The 18993-nt window shown below is 43.8% G+C and overlaps 2 protein-coding genes and 1 non-coding gene across 3 annotated transcripts in view; all 3 read right to left on the bottom strand.

The window, feature by feature from the left end:
- The window catches only part of Gdpd1 (glycerophosphodiester phosphodiesterase domain containing 1), a 36222-nt gene extending 33229 nt beyond the window's left edge, over positions 1-2993 (bottom strand). The window contains exon 1 of the mRNA XM_034506326.2: positions 2722-2993. Coding sequence (XP_034362217.1) covers positions 2722-2863 — 142 coding nt within the window. The 5' untranslated portion in view covers positions 2864-2993. The remainder of the gene's footprint in view (positions 1-2721) is intronic.
- Positions 2994-6446: 3453 nt separating this feature from the next.
- Positions 6447-14403, bottom strand: Smg8 (SMG8 nonsense mediated mRNA decay factor). The gene is made up of 4 exons (XM_034506325.2): positions 12599-14403; positions 11161-11306; positions 8054-8926; positions 6447-6864 (listed from the first exon to the last, which is right to left on the bottom strand). Exons 1-4 carry the CDS (start codon positions 14355-14357, stop codon positions 6667-6669), a joined length of 2976 nt encoding a protein of 991 aa, XP_034362216.1. The 5' UTR covers positions 14358-14403; the 3' UTR covers positions 6447-6666.
- A 2160-nt stretch (positions 14404-16563) lies between these two features.
- Positions 16564-16670, bottom strand: LOC117712105 (U6 spliceosomal RNA). Its single transcript, XR_004607183.1, has one exon. It is a non-coding gene; the product is annotated as a U6 spliceosomal RNA (small nuclear RNA).
- Positions 16671-18993: the final 2323 nt, after the last annotated feature.

The following is an 18993-nucleotide window of genomic DNA, read 5'->3' as shown; positions in this document are numbered from 1 at the left end:
CTCCACAGTGCTAGGACTGCAACACTGTTCATTTTATTTATTGTCTCACTGTATACTTTTATTGTATGTGTGTGTGTGGGCATTTGTCTGCAGAGGAAAACCTTGCGTGTCATTTCTAAAGTACTAACACTTTTTTTTTTTTTAAAGATGGAATATCACACTGGCCTTAAAGTCACACATAGACCATGTTAGCTGGCCAGAGCCCCAGGGACATGTCTGCCCCTACCTCACCAGCGCTGACACTACATGAGCATCCACACACAGGTTCTGGGAATCAATTCAGGTCCTCTTAACTGAGTGACGATCTCCCAGGTCCCTATGTTTTCTGTTTATATTCACTTTCCCTCCTTTATGTTTCCTAATTGTTTGGGGTCAGTTCGTCTTTGATAGGATAAGAGAAGGAAACATCGCATTTTTGCATCCTTACATAGGATTTTTAAAAACATTTATTATCTTGTGTGTGTGCACACAGGTGCATGAAAGTCAGACAAGTTGTAGGAGTCAGCTCTCCTCTCCATCCATGTGCGGTCCCTCAGACTCAATTCAGGTTGGCTGAATCGGCAGCAGGTGCCTCTGTCCATCTCCCAGGCCGTGATCTAGATTTAAATGCTATTGAAGGCAAGCAATATTGGCCCAGCTCCTTCTAAAATAATCTTTCAGGTGCTCTGTCTATGAATCAACACTGTAGTTATTGTCTGGCCACCATTATACTATCATTAACACTCTCATATACATACATGATGGCATAAAGTGTGTTATTGTATTGTTTACATAACCAGTGCAAAAATAATATGACATGTTTCAGCCACAAAAGAACAATCTTCAAAGGGAAGACTGATGGAGACAAATACCTGCAAATGTCAGCACTCAGGGAGCCTGAGGCAGGAGCATCTCAAATTAAGGCTGTTCTGTTTAGAGCCAGCCTGAGCTACACAGTAAGACTAGTTTAAAAACAAAACACCAACAAACAAAAAACAGACGAAAACCCAAAACCAAACCAAAACAAACACCTCAACAATAAAAATGGCAAGGGCTGGACTGGATCGATAGCACAGTAGGTAAATCATTTGGTTTAGATCCCCAGAATCTGTGCGGGAGCCAGAAGTAGTAGAACCAGCATCTGGTTTGTAATCCCAGTTCCCCTACTGGTAGATGGGAGGCCAGATAGGAGAATCCCCTAGCCCCCACTCAAGCTTACTGGTGAATCCAGCCATTTCAAACACAGTGAAACACAAGGACCAACATGTGATATTGTCCTCCGACCTCAACACATGTTCTGTAGCATGTATGAACCTACACTCACGGGCAAACACACCATACACCTATACACAGACATATTAATCACCAGCAGCTGGGTATGGTAGTGAAAGCTTTTAATCCCAGCACTTGGGAGGCAGAAGCAGGCAGCCAGGTCTACAGAGTGAGTCCCAGGACAGTCAGGACCACACAGAGAAACTCTGTCTTGAAAGAAAAACAATCAATCAAAAAGTGGGAAACTGCTTTGAACTGATAAAATTGTAAGAGAGAATGAGAATGTATTTATTTCTACGTTTGTCATAATAGAAGTCATAGTCACAGCACAGTTGTCCCAGTGCTGGGAAGGCGGAGGCAGTGTTCTCCACCAGCTTGGTCTACATAATGACTTGTAGAACAGCCAGCAGACCATGGCAAGATCCCATCTTTGAAAAATCTAAAACCCAAAGTCATTATGGTATTCCATCATTTTAGACTATAGAGTTTACCACTGAACTGTACATTTCAAGCAGTTTTAACCTGGTGTCATATTCACCCTAAAGAAAATTTTAAAGTGAAAATTTCGGTTTAAAGTGACCGGAAATTTTCATATTTTATACCTTAAGATTGAGATGTAATGAAGCCGCATTATTAAATGGCAACGAAGAAGCAAAGATGTGGCCTGTTTTAGGAAATCATAAGGCAGACTGGACTCTTTTCAACCCTTATAGCAATATACTTTTGCAAGAGAAACTTATCTTAAAAATAATACTGACTGATCATAAGCGAAATTATATTTTAGTCTTTTAGAAGCCCACTAACCATTGCTGGGGTAAAAAGTGCTGTTCAAAACTCAAAATAAACAACGACAAAAACGCAGGTGCTAGGTTTGGAGTCCTCAGAATTAGAACCCTCCAAGTTCCCCGTTCCACTTCAGTCCAAGCTCTGTGACCTTGGAAAACGTCCCTGGTTTGAAGACATTTCTCTCCAGAGCTCAATTACAAATGCGTGGAGCGTGGGCCAGGTCACCAGGCATCGCAGACTCCTCAGCTCGCTCCAGGTACTCGCAGATCCTCAGCTCTGCCTGAGCCCAAGCTCTTCCCCACGGACTCAGCCACTAGCCTATTCCAAGCAGTCTGTTCTTACTTCCCCCTGGGGGTGTCTCCTGGATCTGCACCGGCTTTGTGCCAGGCTGCCAAGAAGGGACCTCCAGATCATCCTTCCATCGGCTGAGGAACGCCCCACTTCTGTCTCTCATCCTGCGCTTCCCCCTCCTCACAGAAGCCCTGCCACCCGAGCTCTCCAGAGACGCCTACCAGGACTGGGACTCGAGACCCCTTTCCTTCCCTCCCCTCCGGACGACTCATCTGAGGAAGCACTCCAGTTCCAGGAGCCCATTCTTCCTCAGCCTTCCAGAATCCCCACCCTCTACCTCCTGCTAGGAAGCCTTCCCCATCCCGGCCCTCCGGTTCTGGGGACCCATCTCACCTCCGCGGTGAGAGATGTGCCTACTGAGGAATCGCTGTTTCTTTCTCTGGTGCAGCAACGCTGGGTATTTAAGCAACAAGAACGAGGTGACCAAATACCCCCCCAGAGTAGAGAGAAGGCAAAAAGCTGCGGTGGACGACATCCTCAGTCACCGCCTTCTGGGCCTGAGACCCCGGCTGTGCAGCGATGGTGGCAACGACCGCGGCGCCAGCGGCTGCTCGAGGTCTGCTCGCCCTCACCCGGTGCCCTCGGCGCAGCGCACTTGTTCGTGCGGGCTCAGCACGCAGGCGCAGCCCGATCCCGGCGCCCGAGCAACAAAGGGGCTGCGATACGCAGGCGCGCTGCGGCGCGGAGCGTTGGGCGTCCTGCAGCTGTGGTCCCACGCGCAGGTTCTTCTAAGATCCTGAGACAAGAGGTTGGAAGCTTGCCAGTGGTTTTATTTGGTTGGTTTTGTTTTGGAAGTCCCTAAGCTTCTCGAAAACGCTGTCAAGCCAGGATAGCCTTCAGGAAAATCTGACGTAACTGGGAAATGTGCATCAAAGGAGGATTCCAGGGCAGGTCCTAGTCCCTTCTGTGGGAAAAGCGAAGAATTGTTACCGATGCCTCGAACTTGTTACGTACAGTTGTACAGTTCGGGTAAGAAACTTAGGGCTGGAAGGCATAGCCTAGTTGGTAGATCGTACCGGATTCAAGCCCTAGTACAAAATAAGGAAACTGACAACTAAATCATTTCCTATAAAGACTAGAAACTAACTTTTCCATTTTTCTTTTTCAGCTCTCACATTACAAACTAGGCATACAGTAGGAACCACGTTTTAAGGGGTCAGGGTCTTGGTTTTGTGAGATAGGATCTTATGTAGCCCAGTCTGGGCTTGAATTCACTATGTAGTAGAGGATAAAGCCTTGGACTTCTGATTCTCTACCTTATCCTACAGAGTGCTGGGATTATAGGTATGCCCAGCTGTGGATCATATTTTATGCAAAGTAATTAACCACAAAGATTGTGTCTGTGGCTTAGTTGTAAAACACTTTCCAAGCATGTTCAAGGTTCGGGTTTGGTTTGTTTATTGAAACAGGGTGTCTCACTGTGTCGACCGCATGCTGGCCTCTTATTCACAGAGATCAGCTTGCCTCTGCCTTCTAAGTATTGGGTCTCTCTCTCTCCTCTCTCCTCTCCTTCTCTTCTCCTCTCCTTCTCTTCTCCTCTCTTCTCCTCTCCTCTCCTTTTTCTCTTCTCTCTCTCTCCCTCCCTCTCTCCCTCTCCCTCTCTCCTCCTTCTCTTCCCCCTCTCTCCCACCCTCCCTCTCTCCCTCCCTGCCCCAATCCTAATGTCTCTCTCTTCTTTTTGGAGACAGGGTCTCACGATGTAACCATGGCTGACCTGGAGCTCACTATATATAGGGTTAGAGATCTATTTGCATCTGCCTTCCCTTAAAGCCAGGAGTTTGATTCCCTTAATCGCAACAACAGATTGGCTCACAGTATTTAGCTCAGGCTGTCTTCAAACTCCTAGGTTCAAGCAGTCTTCTGGCTTCATCCACCTGATTAGCTGCAACTGCAGGCAAGGGTTGCTGCACCCGACCCTATCTCATTATTTATTTTTTTATGCATTTACTTGTTTTGTGTGCATGTGGGTACACGTGTAAAGGCAGAGGACAATGTAAGGGAGTAGTCCTTCCACCATGAGAGAACTAAGGTGACAGCTCCTTTTCCCACTAAGCCACCTTGCTGGGTCAAGTAGCAGCTTTTGGAAAGGTGGTAAAACACTCTGTTTTACAAACATTGAGACTAAAACATCTAATCCTGCCAGTACAGTATTTTAAAATGTATCTGGGAAAATAGGATCAATTACACTACATTGGGTCTCAACTTATTTTGCACTTATCTAATTGATGACACAGCCACAATTGGTCATGGTTGATCGTATGCTGGGAAAAGTTACTATAGATTGGTGAGATTTATACCCTTAGCAAGTTATTTCATAGAATAGGTATTTAATTAAAGAACATTTATATCAGGCCTGAGGGTACAGGTCTGTAATCCTAGCTATTCTGGAGGCTGAGGCAGTAGAATTGTAAATTCCAGGTCTGCTTGGATTACAGAATGAATTCAAGCTGGATACTATCTTCAAATATAAAAAACGAACAAGAGTGGGATGTAACTCAGTGGTTACTTGAGACCTGAGTTCAGTGGTTTTCTTGTTAGCACACATCTGTAATTCTAGAGAGGCTGAGGCAGGATGATTGAGTCTTAGGCCAGAGGCTGGAAAAATGGCTCAACCCGTTAAGAGTACTTGTCCCCCCACCCCCCTTCTTTCTTCTTCCTCCTTCTTCATTGCTGTTTGTATTTTTGCTTTTTAAGAGAATTTTCTGTGTGGCTCTGGCTGTCCTTGAACTCAGAGATCAGCCTGCCTCTGCCTCCTAAGTACTGCCTGGCAAGACAGATCTGAGTTCAGTTCTCAGTACCCACGTGATGGGTTCACAACTGTCCGTAACTCCAGTTCCAGAGGATGTAACATCTTCTGACCTCAGTGGGCACCAAGCATGCATATGGTACACACACGTAAACGTAGGCAAAACATTCATCCATATAAAAAATAAATAAGACCCAGGTAAAGTGGTGCACACATTTAATTACAGAACTCTGGAACCAGAGGCAGTAGTTCCAGGCCAGCCTGGTTTACATAGCAAAGTTCAGAATTGCAAGGGCTATAGAGAGAGACAGTGTCTCAAATAGTAAACAAAATATTAGGGATTGAAAAGTTGGCTCTTAAAAAAGCACTTGCTGCTCTTTCAGAGGACCCCTTCTGCCTGTAACTCCAGTCCCATGGAATCTGATGCCCTCTTCTGACCTCATTGGTCACCAGGCATGTGCATGGTGCACATACATACATACATGCAGGTAAAACATTCATACACATAAATTACCCCCCCCCATTAAAAATAAGTATATCGACGGTTATGGTGATCCACACTTTTAATCCCAGCACTTGGGAGGCAAAGGCAAGTGGATCTCTGAGTTTGAGGCCAGCCTGGTCTACAGAGCTAGTTACAGGACAGCCAGGGCTACATCAGATTCTTGCAATTCAGTCCTCTTGGTAGATAATCTAGATCACCTTGTTCTTTTATTCTGTTTTGTTAGTCTCAGAGTTCTAGCTGTCTTCCAATTAGCTCAAATAGTCTAGAGTGGCCTTGAACATCTAATCTTGCTATCTCTGACTTTTGAATGATGGGATTACAGGCAAATTCTACAACATTCAGCCCTCTTCTAAATTGAAGTAGGTTTTGTTATTTAGTTAGTATAGGCTTGCCTTAAACAAGAAAGTACAGGTTTTCTAGGCATTGAGATATACTAACTTTGCTTTGAAAACAATTTGAAAAATATCAACTTCCTGGGCAATGGTGGTGCAAGCCTTTAATCCCAGCACTTGGGGAGCCTGAGACAGGTGGATTTCTGATCTCTAGACCAGCCTGTTCTACAAATTGAGTCCCAGGATAGCCAAGGTTACACAGAGAAACCTTAGGACTGGAGTTACAGGCAGCTATGATCCTTGTGCATCCTAGACATCTAAAGGGGTCCTCTGAAAGAGCCACAAGTGCTTTCTTAAGAGCCAGGTTTCCAGCCCCCATTATTTTACTTACCAGAAGAATAGGACACTAAATTATGATAAAAATATGCCTTATTACGACAATGAAATAAAAACAAGACAAAACAGATACCAAGCATACATTTTGAATCCTTTTTTCTAGAACAAACTTTTATTGATTTTACAATAAATATCAATATAGTGAAATAATGGAACAATTATTGTCCAAATACTGAATACTTGTAACCAAAACACATTGGGTTTCAGGAAAACACAGTATACACATTTAAAAAAACTTCATGACCATCAAAAACAAGGAGACAAACAGCAGCTTCAGTCTGGCAGAGGGGCTAGAAGAGTCACTGTGTAACTGCCTTGAGCACTCCTCGGAGCACCTTGTAGCTCACGAGCTGCACATTCTCCTTAGGAGGGAAACAAGGTCCTCTCTCAGTTACGTAGGCGTACGGAAACCTCAAGACCCAAAGGCCGTCAGGTGGGAGAGTGATTTCTTGTTTTTCTGGGTAAAATACTGGACATGGTGGTGGGCCTGGCTGAACCTGAAAAACATGGGTTACAAAATTACTTTTTAGATTTCTCAATAAGAAACACCTGACAGATAAATCTCTAAACAGACAATGGGTTTTAAGAACACTGAAGATCAAGCAACTACAGTGAACAGGAATGTGGAAGCTGTGGTGATTCCCTGGGTCCTCACTTCACTTTAGCTCACCTCGCCTCGTTGGATGTCTGGTTCCCTCAGCTCTCTTTCCCAATTCCTGTTGACCAGGTTTTGTTTTTGTTTTAATACAGGATCTTTCTCCCCAGATCCCTGGCTGTCCTGGAACTCAATCTATAGACTAGGCTGCCCTCAAATTCTGAGACCCACCTGCCCCTGGAGTTCTGGGATTAAAGGCCTGCATCACCAAGCTGAGCTTGTTTGGTTTTTTCACTGCAAGTCTAAAGTCTAAATCATCAGGTAAACTAGGGTTAAATTCTTACTAACAGCTGTAACCATTAATAAAAAACTCTTGGATTTAAAAAGAAATTAGGTATTGGGGATGTAGCTTAGTGGGTGGAGGGCTGGCTTAGCATGCCAGTGAGCACACAAACAGCAAATAAATAGACAAGTAAATGGAAATAAGGTGTGTAAGCAGATAGGGCTGGAAGGAGATTCTGTGATACAACACGTGAACTGTCAGAACTCGGAGTCCTAGGTCAACCTGGTCTGTGTCTCAGGTTCCAGGACAGCCAGGACAGCAGAGAGAGCTAGTCTCAAAAACAAAAAACCAAGTAAGTACATAAATAAAAGTGATAAAAACAAAGGGCGGGAGGAGGAGTTCAGTTGGTGCAGTGCTTATCAAGCAGACATGAAACCTGGATTCAATCTCTAGCACTGCCTGAACTAGACGTAGGTGTGTATCACTGCCATCCCAGTGACAAGGAGGTAGAGACAGAAGGATCAGAGTTCAAGGCTAGTCTGGACCACACAAGACTGTCTCAAACAAACAAAAGTTAAAATAATTATAATGGGCCTGGGATACAGCTCAGTTGATAAAGAAGAGGGATACACACACACAATCCCAGCACTTGGGAGGTAGAGATATCAAACTACACATTCAGTTCCAAGTCAACATGGGCTTACATGCTTTGTCCCATAAAGACCACCAACCCACCAACCACCCCCAAACCAACCAACCATTGTTTTTTTCCTTCTTCTGTCATTTAAGGGAAGATTGCACTGCCTACCTGAGGCATCAGTATTATCTGCAAAGGAGCATCAGGAACCACAACAAAAAGCCTCATAAGTTGAGCATAATGCGGCTTCAGCCCTCTGCCCTGTGACGAGGACAGGATGTACAGGGGCATGTCACTGTTGAGGGCTTTTAAAGCTGACTCCTTGGGTCCACTTCCCATCACTTTCATTACTTTGTCAGGCCCTGAGCACATGAACCTCCGACCTCGAGAGTCTTCATACTCAAAGCCGACAAAAGCTCGAGCTATGTCGTCCCTCCGTCTTCCTCTGCCCATCACCACTGCACTTCTCTTCCCAGGAATAGCTTTATTTGGAGCAGGCCAGGAGTTCGTGTCTAAGTCTCCTTCATCTTCAGCTCTAGTCCTGATGACAATGTCCCAAGGCATAAGATAGTTTGTTCCTGGAACAAAGCCCTGTTGGTCCAAACCTGTATGAAAGTTGTAAGACTTGGCTGGGCCTAGTTTAACCAAAGACCAGCTGGAGAATTTGGGTAAGAGACCTTTTGGGCAATTTGAATGTAGCATGCCTGGGAGATATTCAACCGTGGATGCCTGCCGGTCAACCAAGTTTGGTCTCTTCTCAGATTTTACTTCTCCTTGACCATGAACTTCTGGGTTGTCTCCTCCTGCTTGTGGATCAGCTGGGTAGGTACCTAGGCTATCTGTTGACTGGCCCAAGCTCAAAGCTAAACTCAGGCTTGTGCTTTCTCCTTGGGTTTGAGGTTCTTTCTCTTTCAGTTTCTCAGCATCAGAGTCTGCTGGGGCAGGAGAGGGTTCATTTTTAGCAGGAGCAGGATCTGGAGTACTTGGCTCAAATACAGGGAAATTGATATGATCCAATTTCCCACAACATTTTTCTTCCAGAAGCTAAAAAGAGAAATAAGAAGTAGAACCTTTTTATTTCAAATAATACATTCTTCTTTGTATGCTCATTTAAATAAGCAAGCAAACAAACAAACAAAACCCCACACACTTTACTGAGTGGAGAGTGGGTAGCGTGTGCCTGTAACACAGTATTTGAGAGGCAGGCTGAGTGAGGCAGAACTCAATATTCAAAGCTAGCATGGGCCACAGAGCAAGTTCCAGATTGTCCTGAGCTAGTCATCTCTAAACAAGTAAACACACACTACACTCTAACAAACAGGACCAGCAATCAATGTATGAGCAAAAAGAACATGAAGGTTTGTCTCCCGCCCCCCCCCCCCCCCCCCCCCCCGTTCACATGAATATATGAATTTAATTTTCTGGGTAACGAAGTAGCAAAAGCTATTTCTATATTCCAAAAGAATCCAGTATGTATTATTCCTTTAGGCAGAGAGTGTTTCTAAGCAGGGCTCTGTTTTTAATCCCAGTGACCATTAGTGTGATAAGAATTAGAAAGAGCACTGAACATATTTGCTGCACTAACCCACTTAGAAAAAGAGATTTAAAAAATTGTTTTGGAGGAGTGGTTTTATAATCAGAAATTTATCTCTTTTTGACTTGTCTTTAAAACCAGACCAGTGGAGATGCAGAGGACCCAGGTTTTATTGCCAGCACCCACATGATGGCTCACAAGCATAATTCCTGTCTCAGGGGATCCCATGCTGCCTTCTAATTTTAGTGGGTGTTAGCAATTGGGCATTCCCATCGGCCTACCCTCAGGGACCTAGAGGCAGCTTACATCATCACTCTCCTCCAGCAGGTGCACCAGGTGTGCTAAGTGCAGCACATATGAGGGCTCCCAGCCGCCCCAGCTCACACTATCCCATTCCCCCTCTCTGTCTCCTCTGTCTGTCTGCCTCTATCTCTCCCTCATGTTCCAACTCTGAAAAGGCCTTTCACTTTCCCCTCCCCCAATAAATCTCAGCATAATTCTCAGTGGCACACCTGTGCATGGGCCTGTTAAAGGTCTCCCACATGTAGTGAGAGTTTTAGAGCCTTGGTTTCTTTGAAAAATAGAGAAACACTGTAAGAATATGTTTTTGTTTTTAATCCCAGGGGCTGCTTCAGATTGTCCACAGCAGCTGACCCCTGTGTTCCAGCAGGGGTGTGATTTTGCCAGCTGCAGGTAGTTTCTGAGATTCTGTGATGTTTGGAATTCTGGGGACTTTTCAGAGGGTATATAAATGCTAGGACCCCAAGAGTTGGGGTGGGTTGTTGTTGGCCAAGAGTGTCAAGAAGAAACGAGAAGAAATTAGATATCCTGAGGGAAGACTGAGCTTGCCCCAAAGAACTCGATGCCCCTAATCAGTAGGAAGAAGTCTAATGATAATGTCACACCTTTCCCAACCCCTGACTTTATTCAGGTATCTCTTTCCTTTCCTCTATCCGTTTTTTTTTTTTTTTTTTTTTTTTTTTTTAAAAAACCTCTCTCTTATCTAGTGTTATGGGGTTAAACAGGAGGAAGAAAAGGGTGGAAGAAAGAAGACCCCACACAGTAGCAAAGACCAGTTACACCTACCCCTCACCGCTTTACCCTAACAGTGGACACCAGGTATGCAGGTATATACACGTGGACGACATAAGCACATGAATGCAAAACACTCAAGACAACTTCAGCTTCAGTGGGTCCAACACCCTCTTTTGGCCTCCACAGGCATGCACACACAATATACATTCGCACACATAAACATTTAAATAAAAATATCATTGATAAGGTATTCTAGTAACAAATAAGGTTGTGCTAAGGGGTCTTTGTGAGCTAAATAATAAGAGCTTCTTCCCAAGCCAGGCATGCCTTTAACCCCAGCTCTCAGAAGACAGGCAGGCAGATCTCTTGAGAGTTTGAAGATAGGGTGGTTAACATAGCAAGTTCCAGAACAGCCAAGAATACACAGTTCTTGCCACAAAAATTAATTAACTAGTTAATTAGTTAAAAGAGGTCTCTTTCCAAATAAATAAGTAAAAATAAATCTTTAAAAATAACCTAACTACATCATTCCAGTAGTTTATATACTTAGTATATATGTATAAAATATGGTTTAAAATACCAAAAAACAAGAAGTGCATGGAAAGAACTTGCCCTTGTTCTGTATCATTGCAGTTGCATGGGCTTTTCTAGGTATTCTGCTAAGGATAATATTCAGTGGTTAAGGAAGAAGGAAAGTTTCAGAGTCTACCTGGTAAAAGTCATAGTTAGCAGCCTTGATGTCGAAGGGGTCATCTCGAGGTGCCTGCTTCCTTCCACAGTTGCAGGCTCCAGTGGAGCGGGCTCGGCTATTGTGGTAGAGCACGGGAGGGTTCCTATCTGCCTCTGGTTTTTCTCCTGGAAGGTGTAACCATCATTATTAACCACACAAAAACTGTGCAGAGCCAAGTTTACTTTGTGTTTGACAACAATCAACTCCCCAAATTCTTCAAATAGTTCTCTGGCAATTAAATACATATACACACAAACAAGCCAACAACAAACATCTTGATTAAATTCACAAGAATAAAGATTTCCTCTTTTTTCAGCACTGAGGATGAGACTTGGGGTCTCATTCATATCTGCAGTATAAATGCGGCAATCTGGAGGCAGAGGGATCTCTAAGAGTTCAAGGCCAGCCTGGTCTACTGTGAGACCCTGCACCAAAAATAAATAAATAGTCAAATTTCTAAGTGATTTTTTTCTTCTGTGTCACTCATAGGTGATTTTTCTTTTCAATGTATTACTATTAATTCAACAAAAACTCTTTAGGATAAAGGGTGAGCATGCATTTTCTGAAACTTCATGCCACTTAAAACTTTCCATCTACCGACTCACTAGAGTTCACTGTTTAAATAAAAAGAAAATTAGACATGGGTGATGTTTTCATTTTAGAGGTAGAAGATCAAATTTAGGGCTGGAGCTGGCAAGATGGCTCATCTGGTACCCGAGTTCCATCCCCAGGACCGATGGGCGAAAGGAGGAATTGATTCACAAGTTGTCCTGACTTCCACATACATGTCATGCAGTCACATATCCACACACACAAATACATACACACACCATATTATGTGTATGGGCTTGCACACACACACACACACACACAAATTTTAAAAATAAAAAAGTATTTACTAGTTGGGTACAGTGGCACATGGACTCCAAAAGCAGAGGCAGGAGGAGTTCTGTGACTTTGTGGTCAGCTTGGTCTACATAGTGAGTTCCAGGTCCAGCCAGGATTAAACAGAGACCTTGTTTCAAAAAAACCAACAACAGAAAACAAAGAAAAAAAAGTATTTACTGTAAAATTTCTGCAAAGCTCTTAAAAAAAAAACTAAACTAAAAAAAAATACATAACAAATCATCTTAATACAAGAATAAAAACCCAGCTCAGGTGCCAGTGAGATGGCTCAGCAGGTACAGTGCTTGCAGCACAAGGCTAACTCCATGAGCTGGATCCTTGGAACCCTTGTAAAGGTAGGAAACTATTGACCTCACTACACTGCCCTCTGACCTCCGCACGCACGCACGCGCGCGCGCGCACACACACACACACACACACACACACACACACACACACACACACACAAAGCACACACACTAAAAGCACAGCTCAAGTTTTCATTGCAAAATGTTGGGAACTTTGTAGCTACCTGATTTAGGTAAGGAGTGAAATTTGTGTACACAGTGTTGGTCAGTCAAGCTCCTCTCTTCACAGAGCTGATGGCCATTGCTCCAAAATTTGTAGCAGTCTTCGTGTAACTGCATGGCGTATTTGTGAAAGGCTGGGCCTCGAGCATGTTGACTGTATACCCGAAGAGCCTGAGCAAGCTGATTCTTATGGACTGTCATGGTGTAATTATGCGGCAAGTTTGACTGGTAGGCACTATGAGCCATGGGTAAAGCTTTTTGGCACCGGTTTTCTGAAAATTTCGTGTCTATATCCAAAAACCCTTCTAAGACTTTAATACTGCTTAAAATCTTAGATGTTAGCTCCCCAGTGGGTGAGCCCAAGTCCTCTTCCTTCCCATCAATAGCCACTTCATACAACTTTGCAGCTGCGGAGATCCACTTCTGGTAAGTGGGCAGTTCAAAATGGGACGGCTGTGGGTTCCTGCCCACACTGTCATCAAAACCTTTTTTGCTTAGGACCAGCTCCACGTGCTGCCATAGGAATTCTCGAAGAGTGAAATCCACTAGCTGGCCTGAAGAACTCGAGGTGCTGCTATCAATATGGAAGGAAAGCTGTTGCCGGCTGTGCTGTCTCATAGCTTGGTACCGCCTAGGTCCAGAAAGGGGTGTGGGCACCAACAAAGATTCGGGGTCTTTTACGGTACAATGGCTCCTAAGTTGATCCAGCAACATGCCAATTGGGTCCTCCTCCTGGCTTCCGGGCACTATGTACACAAAAGCTTGGTTGGCAGGTACTGTAAAGAGGCAGTTGATACTCTGATTAGTCAAGACTCGACTTTTTCGGAAGATTCTATAGATCTGATCCTCCAGGGCATGCTGCAGTCTTCTTTTAGGAGAGTGCTTCTTCGGTTTATCTGGATGAGCTGTATCTTGGCTCCGAGGGGGTTCCACCTTAAGGGCTCCATTGAGTTGAAAGAGGAAAAGGAGTCTAGGTGGGCAAGGTCGACAATTTAACTTCCAGTCCTTGCCAACTGGACAATCCTTAATGGCTGTTTTGAGGAGGGGTAGTACTTTCTGTCTTAGTCCATCCAAGGCTCTGAATACTCGATCATAAGTGATGTCAAAGGAACAAGTCGGATGGACCAGGAGCAAGATATGACAGACAGAGAAGAGGTAAAGGAGACTGAGACATTGCAACTTCTCTTGATGCTTCCAGAACTCGTGTGTTTCTGCATGCGGTAAGGAGAGGCCCCCTCCAGCTTCGCCGCTCTGGAGAGCTCGACAAGCACGCAAAAGCTGTGAATTGTCACAGATGGAAGTGAGAATAAGATATAGAACTTTGCTTTCCTGATTGTAATAGGCCTGCAGAAGACTAAAGTCCTGGGGACCTGGCTCAGCTCGGTTACCTTCCGTCGTAGCCATACCTCCGCGAAGTGAATCCCCGGCAGCAGCCCCCGGGTCCCCAGCTCCTCCTGCCTCTCCGACAGAGACAGCTTTGGTCTTGATTTCAGGCCCTGGATCCCCAGGGTCCTGATGGTGAAAGAGTGGGAAAACCTGTCGATCGCACACAGTGTTCACCAGAGAGAACTTCTCGGAGTTAAGGCGCAGAGCCGTCTTGCCGAAGATTCCCACCACGCAGATCTCATCTTCCCTCCACGGGGGCTCGGGCGTGCCAGCCGCGTTCCCCACGCCTTCAGCGGAGGGGCCTCCGGGACTCTCAGAGCCCAGCCAGGCCGACGCCCCCATGAGAAGTTCGCGCAAGCTGACCGGCCCCGCCATTGCGGAGAAAGAGCTTCCTCCAGCGTTCTTCCGGTCCCTCGCTAATCCCAACCCACCCGGTCCTATTGTGAAATCCCTCCTCCGTGTGTTAGTCCCGGCTTTTCTCTCACTTTAGTTCCGAGAGTCTGTCCCTGCCCCCACCACACCCTTCCACACCTTTGCTTTTTAGTGTCCTGCAAGGTCTTAGCGCTACATTTACTCAATTCGAGACTATAGAGATTGAGATGTCGAAAGCTAGTTTGGTTGCAGTTTCAATTTTAAAGAATACACCAAAACCCACAACAGTTCCAACTGATTCTTCTAACAGCTCAGCGTGGGTGGTTGCTTATACTCTCGCCTTTTCTGAAGACTGAGGCAGGAGAACTTTTTTCTTTTCTTTTCTTTTTTTCTCTTTCCTTTCCGTTTTCCTTTCCTTTCCTTTCCTTTCCTTTCCTTTCCTTTCCGTTTTCCTTTCCTTTCCTTTCCTTTCCTTTCCTTTCCTTTCCTTTCCTTTCCTTTCCTTTCCTTTCCTTTCCTGGCAGGAGAATCTCTCTCTCTCTCTCTCTCTCTCTCTCTCTCTCTCTCTCTCTCTCTCTCTCTCTCTCTCTCTCTCTCTCTCTCCCTTCCTTCCTTCCTTTCTCCCTCCCCCCCCCCCGGCCCGCCCTGTTCTACCTCTTAAATGCTGGGATTAAAAGCAGACACCACTACCACCCAGTAAGGAAGGATTCTTGAGCTCAGTAGCTCTGCTAGCCTGATAACATACCAAGACCCTGTCTCCATAAAGAAAACAAGGAAGAAAGGAAAGAAGGGAGGGAGGGAGGGAGGAAGGAAGGAAGGAAGGAAGGAAGGAAGGAAAGAAGGAAGGAAGGAAGGAAGAGCCAAACATATTGTTGTACTTCTGTGATTCCAACATTCAGGATGACAAGGCAGGAGAATTGCCTTGTGTTCAAGACCTGCCTTGACTACAGAGTTAGGTCCTAGCTCCAAAATAGGGGAAGAAGGGTGGGGGAGATGGATCAATAATTCAGATTAAGTACTGCTCTTGCAGAGAAAAGGAGCCCTTTTCTTGCAGCACCCATGGCCTGCAACACACACACACACACACACACACACACACACACACACACACACTAATCTTTAAGAAATAGAAGAAGTGTAGGGTGGATGTGGAGAGCTACTTGCCTGGTATGCAGGAAGTTCTGGGTTCTATTCTCAGCACCAGTATAAGCTGGGTATAATGGCCCATGCTACAACCCCAGCACTTGGGAGGTGGCAGAATGACTAGACAGTCAAGATCATCCTAGACTATGTCTCAAGTTCAATGCCAACCTGAGCTTTTAAAGAGATCTGTCTCAAAACACACAGGTAAACAACAACAAAAGAATTATAGAAAATTTTTGGGAGGCAGAGTCAGGTGGATCTCTGAGTTTGAGTTCAGCATGGCAAACAGAGTGAGTTTCAGGACAGCCAAGGCTACACAGAGAAACCCTGTCTTTAAAAACAAGCAAACAAACAAATTGTAGAAAATTATAATCTAACAATTTAACATAGTGGAAATGTGAATAGTCTGTATGTGTGTTGCTGGGGACCTAACTCAAGTCTTTGTGAATGCTAGGCAAGTGCTCTACCCCTGACTGGATTTGTAATAGATTCTTTCTCTCTCCTTCCTCCCCACTCCATTGTAGGCTCAAGTGGAATGGCACCCTTTTCCTACTGATTGGTCTACTGTTACCTCCCAAGTGCTGGCATTACAGATGTACAGCATCCACACTTTTCTTTCTTTCTTTCTTTCTTTCTTTCTTTCTTTCTTTTTTTTTTTTTTTTTTTTTTTACAATACTTTTGGTTTTAGACATAGAATTAGGTCACTTACATTCATGGAATTCTTACTTAGAAAGTCAAATAGCAGCCATAAAGCAGCATAAACACTGTGCATAGTGCTGTGATAAGTCTTTATTAAGAGTTCTTTAGGATGGGAGTGTAGCACTGTGGTAGAACTCTTGCTAAGAAGCCTTAGGTTACACCTCTAGCACCACAAATCAAAACAAGCAAACACACCAATACAAGAAGTAAATTAAAGGCCCACAGCAGAGAGACACAGACTTAAGTCATGATATTAATATTTATTGTATATAATTCTGGGGATTGAACCTTGTGCATGCAGTTTTTAAAATACTAAATTATACTTGGATTTCCATTCATTCTTCTCAACCAACTCTTTTTGTTCTTTAAAATATGAACCGCTTCATGAATTTTCATGTCATCCTTGCATGGGGGTCATGCCAATCTTCTCTGTAGGGTACCAACTTTCAAATGTGAACTGCTGAAGTGAGTACCTCAACAACTCTTACTAAGAAGAACTTAAGAAATAAATGGACCTTTAAATATATATTATTTTACTTCCTGCTATGTGTGCATGTGTGTGTAAGTGCCACCATGCACATGTGATCACAAGAACACTTTTCTGGAGTTGGTCCATCCACCATGGATTCCAGCGATCAAACTCAATTCAGATCATCAGGCTTGCTTGGCAAGTGCTTTTTATCCACTCACCTTGCTGTCCCTTTAAATATACATGTTTAAACATTATATTTCTTTTCTGCCTTCCTCCATTTTTAGTGAGAAATTTTTAGTAAAACTCATTCTTGGGTGATGGAACCAGGAGCCATTTACTGTAACAAGCAGGCCAGTGATTACTAAATGATAGGGAAGTGATGATAGTATTGCTTTTCATAGCACTTACAATGTCTATTGGTTATTTATTTTTACATTTATTTATTTATTTATAGTGCGTGTGGTACGTAAATGTGCATACTGTGTGTATGCGTGTGCACATGGTGTAGTATAAGTGTGCATACTCTGATTAACGAACAGAAGGCAAAGCACTAGTTTGGGGAGCGGGTTCTCTCTAGCCATCTGGGATCCTCAGGTTGTCAGCCATGGGCTGGAGAGATGGCTCAGCAGGTAAGGGAACTTGCTGCTTTCACAGAGGACCAGGTTCCATTTCTAGTATCACATGAGATAGCTCACAATCACCTGTACCGCCAGTCAAGGAATTTGAAACCTCCTCTGGTCTTCCTGGGCACTAGGCATGCACGCAGTGCACTTACTTACATGCACTCATGTGTGCGCATAAAAGTGGTAAAAATAAAAACTTAACAGTTGTCAGCCTTGATGGAAGCACTTTTACCCACTGAGCTATCTCAATGATCCAAGTCTCCTGTCCCCCACCTCTCTGTCTGTCTTTTGGTGAGTCCTCCACTTATAGTTGTTTGTTATTATTTCTTGGGACAGGGTCTTCTCATTTGACCCACACCAGCCTTGAAATTGCTATGTAGCAGAGGATAGCCTTAAGCTTCTGACTGATCTTGTCTCAACTTCCTAGAGGTATTCAAAACCATTCCTGATTTTTATTAGATGCTAGGGATCAAACCCAGACCTTTGTACGTGGTCTGAGTTACATCCCAAGCCAATGTACTTTCCTCTTCTTTGGACAGGGTTTCACTATGTAGCCTTGGTTGGCTTCAAACTTGCGATATATATATATGGCTTACCTCAAACTCACAGAGATTCCCCTCATGCTGAGATTAAAGGCATCTACTACTCTGCCCAGTTCTTTTCATTAAAAAAAAGAGAAACAATTTATTATTATTAGTATTAGTATTACTGGTTGTATGTACACGATGTATGTGGAGAAGCATGTCATAGTGAGCATCATCAGAGGGCAACATTGTGGAATTGATTCTCTCCATCCATCTTTATATGGGATCCAGGAATTAAACTCAGGTCCACCAGGCTTGTTAAGCAATCACCTTTACCCACTGAACCATCTCATGTCTTTTATATTTGTTGGTTTTGTTTGTTTGTTTTTTTTAAACCTCAAGATGTGTTGTGGTGGTACACAGCTTTGATTATAGCATTCCACAGGCAGATGAAGGTGGATCTCTGTGAATAAGGAGTTCCAAGCCAGCCCAGCTAGACAGTGAGACCTTGTCTCAAAATGAACAAAACAACACGAATGCTAGAAGCATATGATAAACAGTAGTTTAATAAAATCATACAATGTGCAGAGTATACAAGTGCTTACAGTAAAAAAGCATATAAATTCTATGATAAAAATTAGTAAACAATTTAAAGTAGGGTACATCTTAATACTGATATAACAGCAGTAGCAGCTTTATAAGATTTTTATTTTTTTGAGGCAGGTTCTTACCAAGTTCCCCAGGCTGGCTGTGGGCCTTAAACTTATCTTCCCTCCACCTCAGTTTTCCAAATAGCTGGCACAAATGGCAGAAGCCAGAATGCCCAGCCTGGTTGTTTTTTTTTTTTTTTTTTTTTGTAAATGAGACTTGTATGCTATAAGAATGATCAAATTATGTTATTTTGTACAGTATATAGTGGTTTATTACTATTGTAAACATTATAATTTCCCACAAAATAACATTCTGTTACAAACCCTTATTTTCAGTAATCATTTCCCTTATCTTTACATAATATCAAACTAGCTAGCATGTTTTCAAAAAAGTTCTGCTGGATTTGATGGTGCTTTCCTTACTCCTGGCATGCAATAATTGGAGGAATGAAGATGTAAAAGTTCAAGGTCATCCATGGCTAGCCAGTTCCTGGACAGAATGGGCTACATGAAAACCTGTCTCTACA

This window comes from Arvicanthis niloticus, chromosome 6, assembly GCF_011762505.2.
Source record: "Arvicanthis niloticus isolate mArvNil1 chromosome 6, mArvNil1.pat.X, whole genome shotgun sequence".
In the NCBI taxonomy this organism is placed as follows: domain Eukaryota; kingdom Metazoa; phylum Chordata; class Mammalia; order Rodentia; family Muridae; genus Arvicanthis; species Arvicanthis niloticus.
The sequence above is the reverse complement of the archived record's forward strand: the minus strand, read 5'-3'. Positions and strand labels throughout refer to the sequence as shown.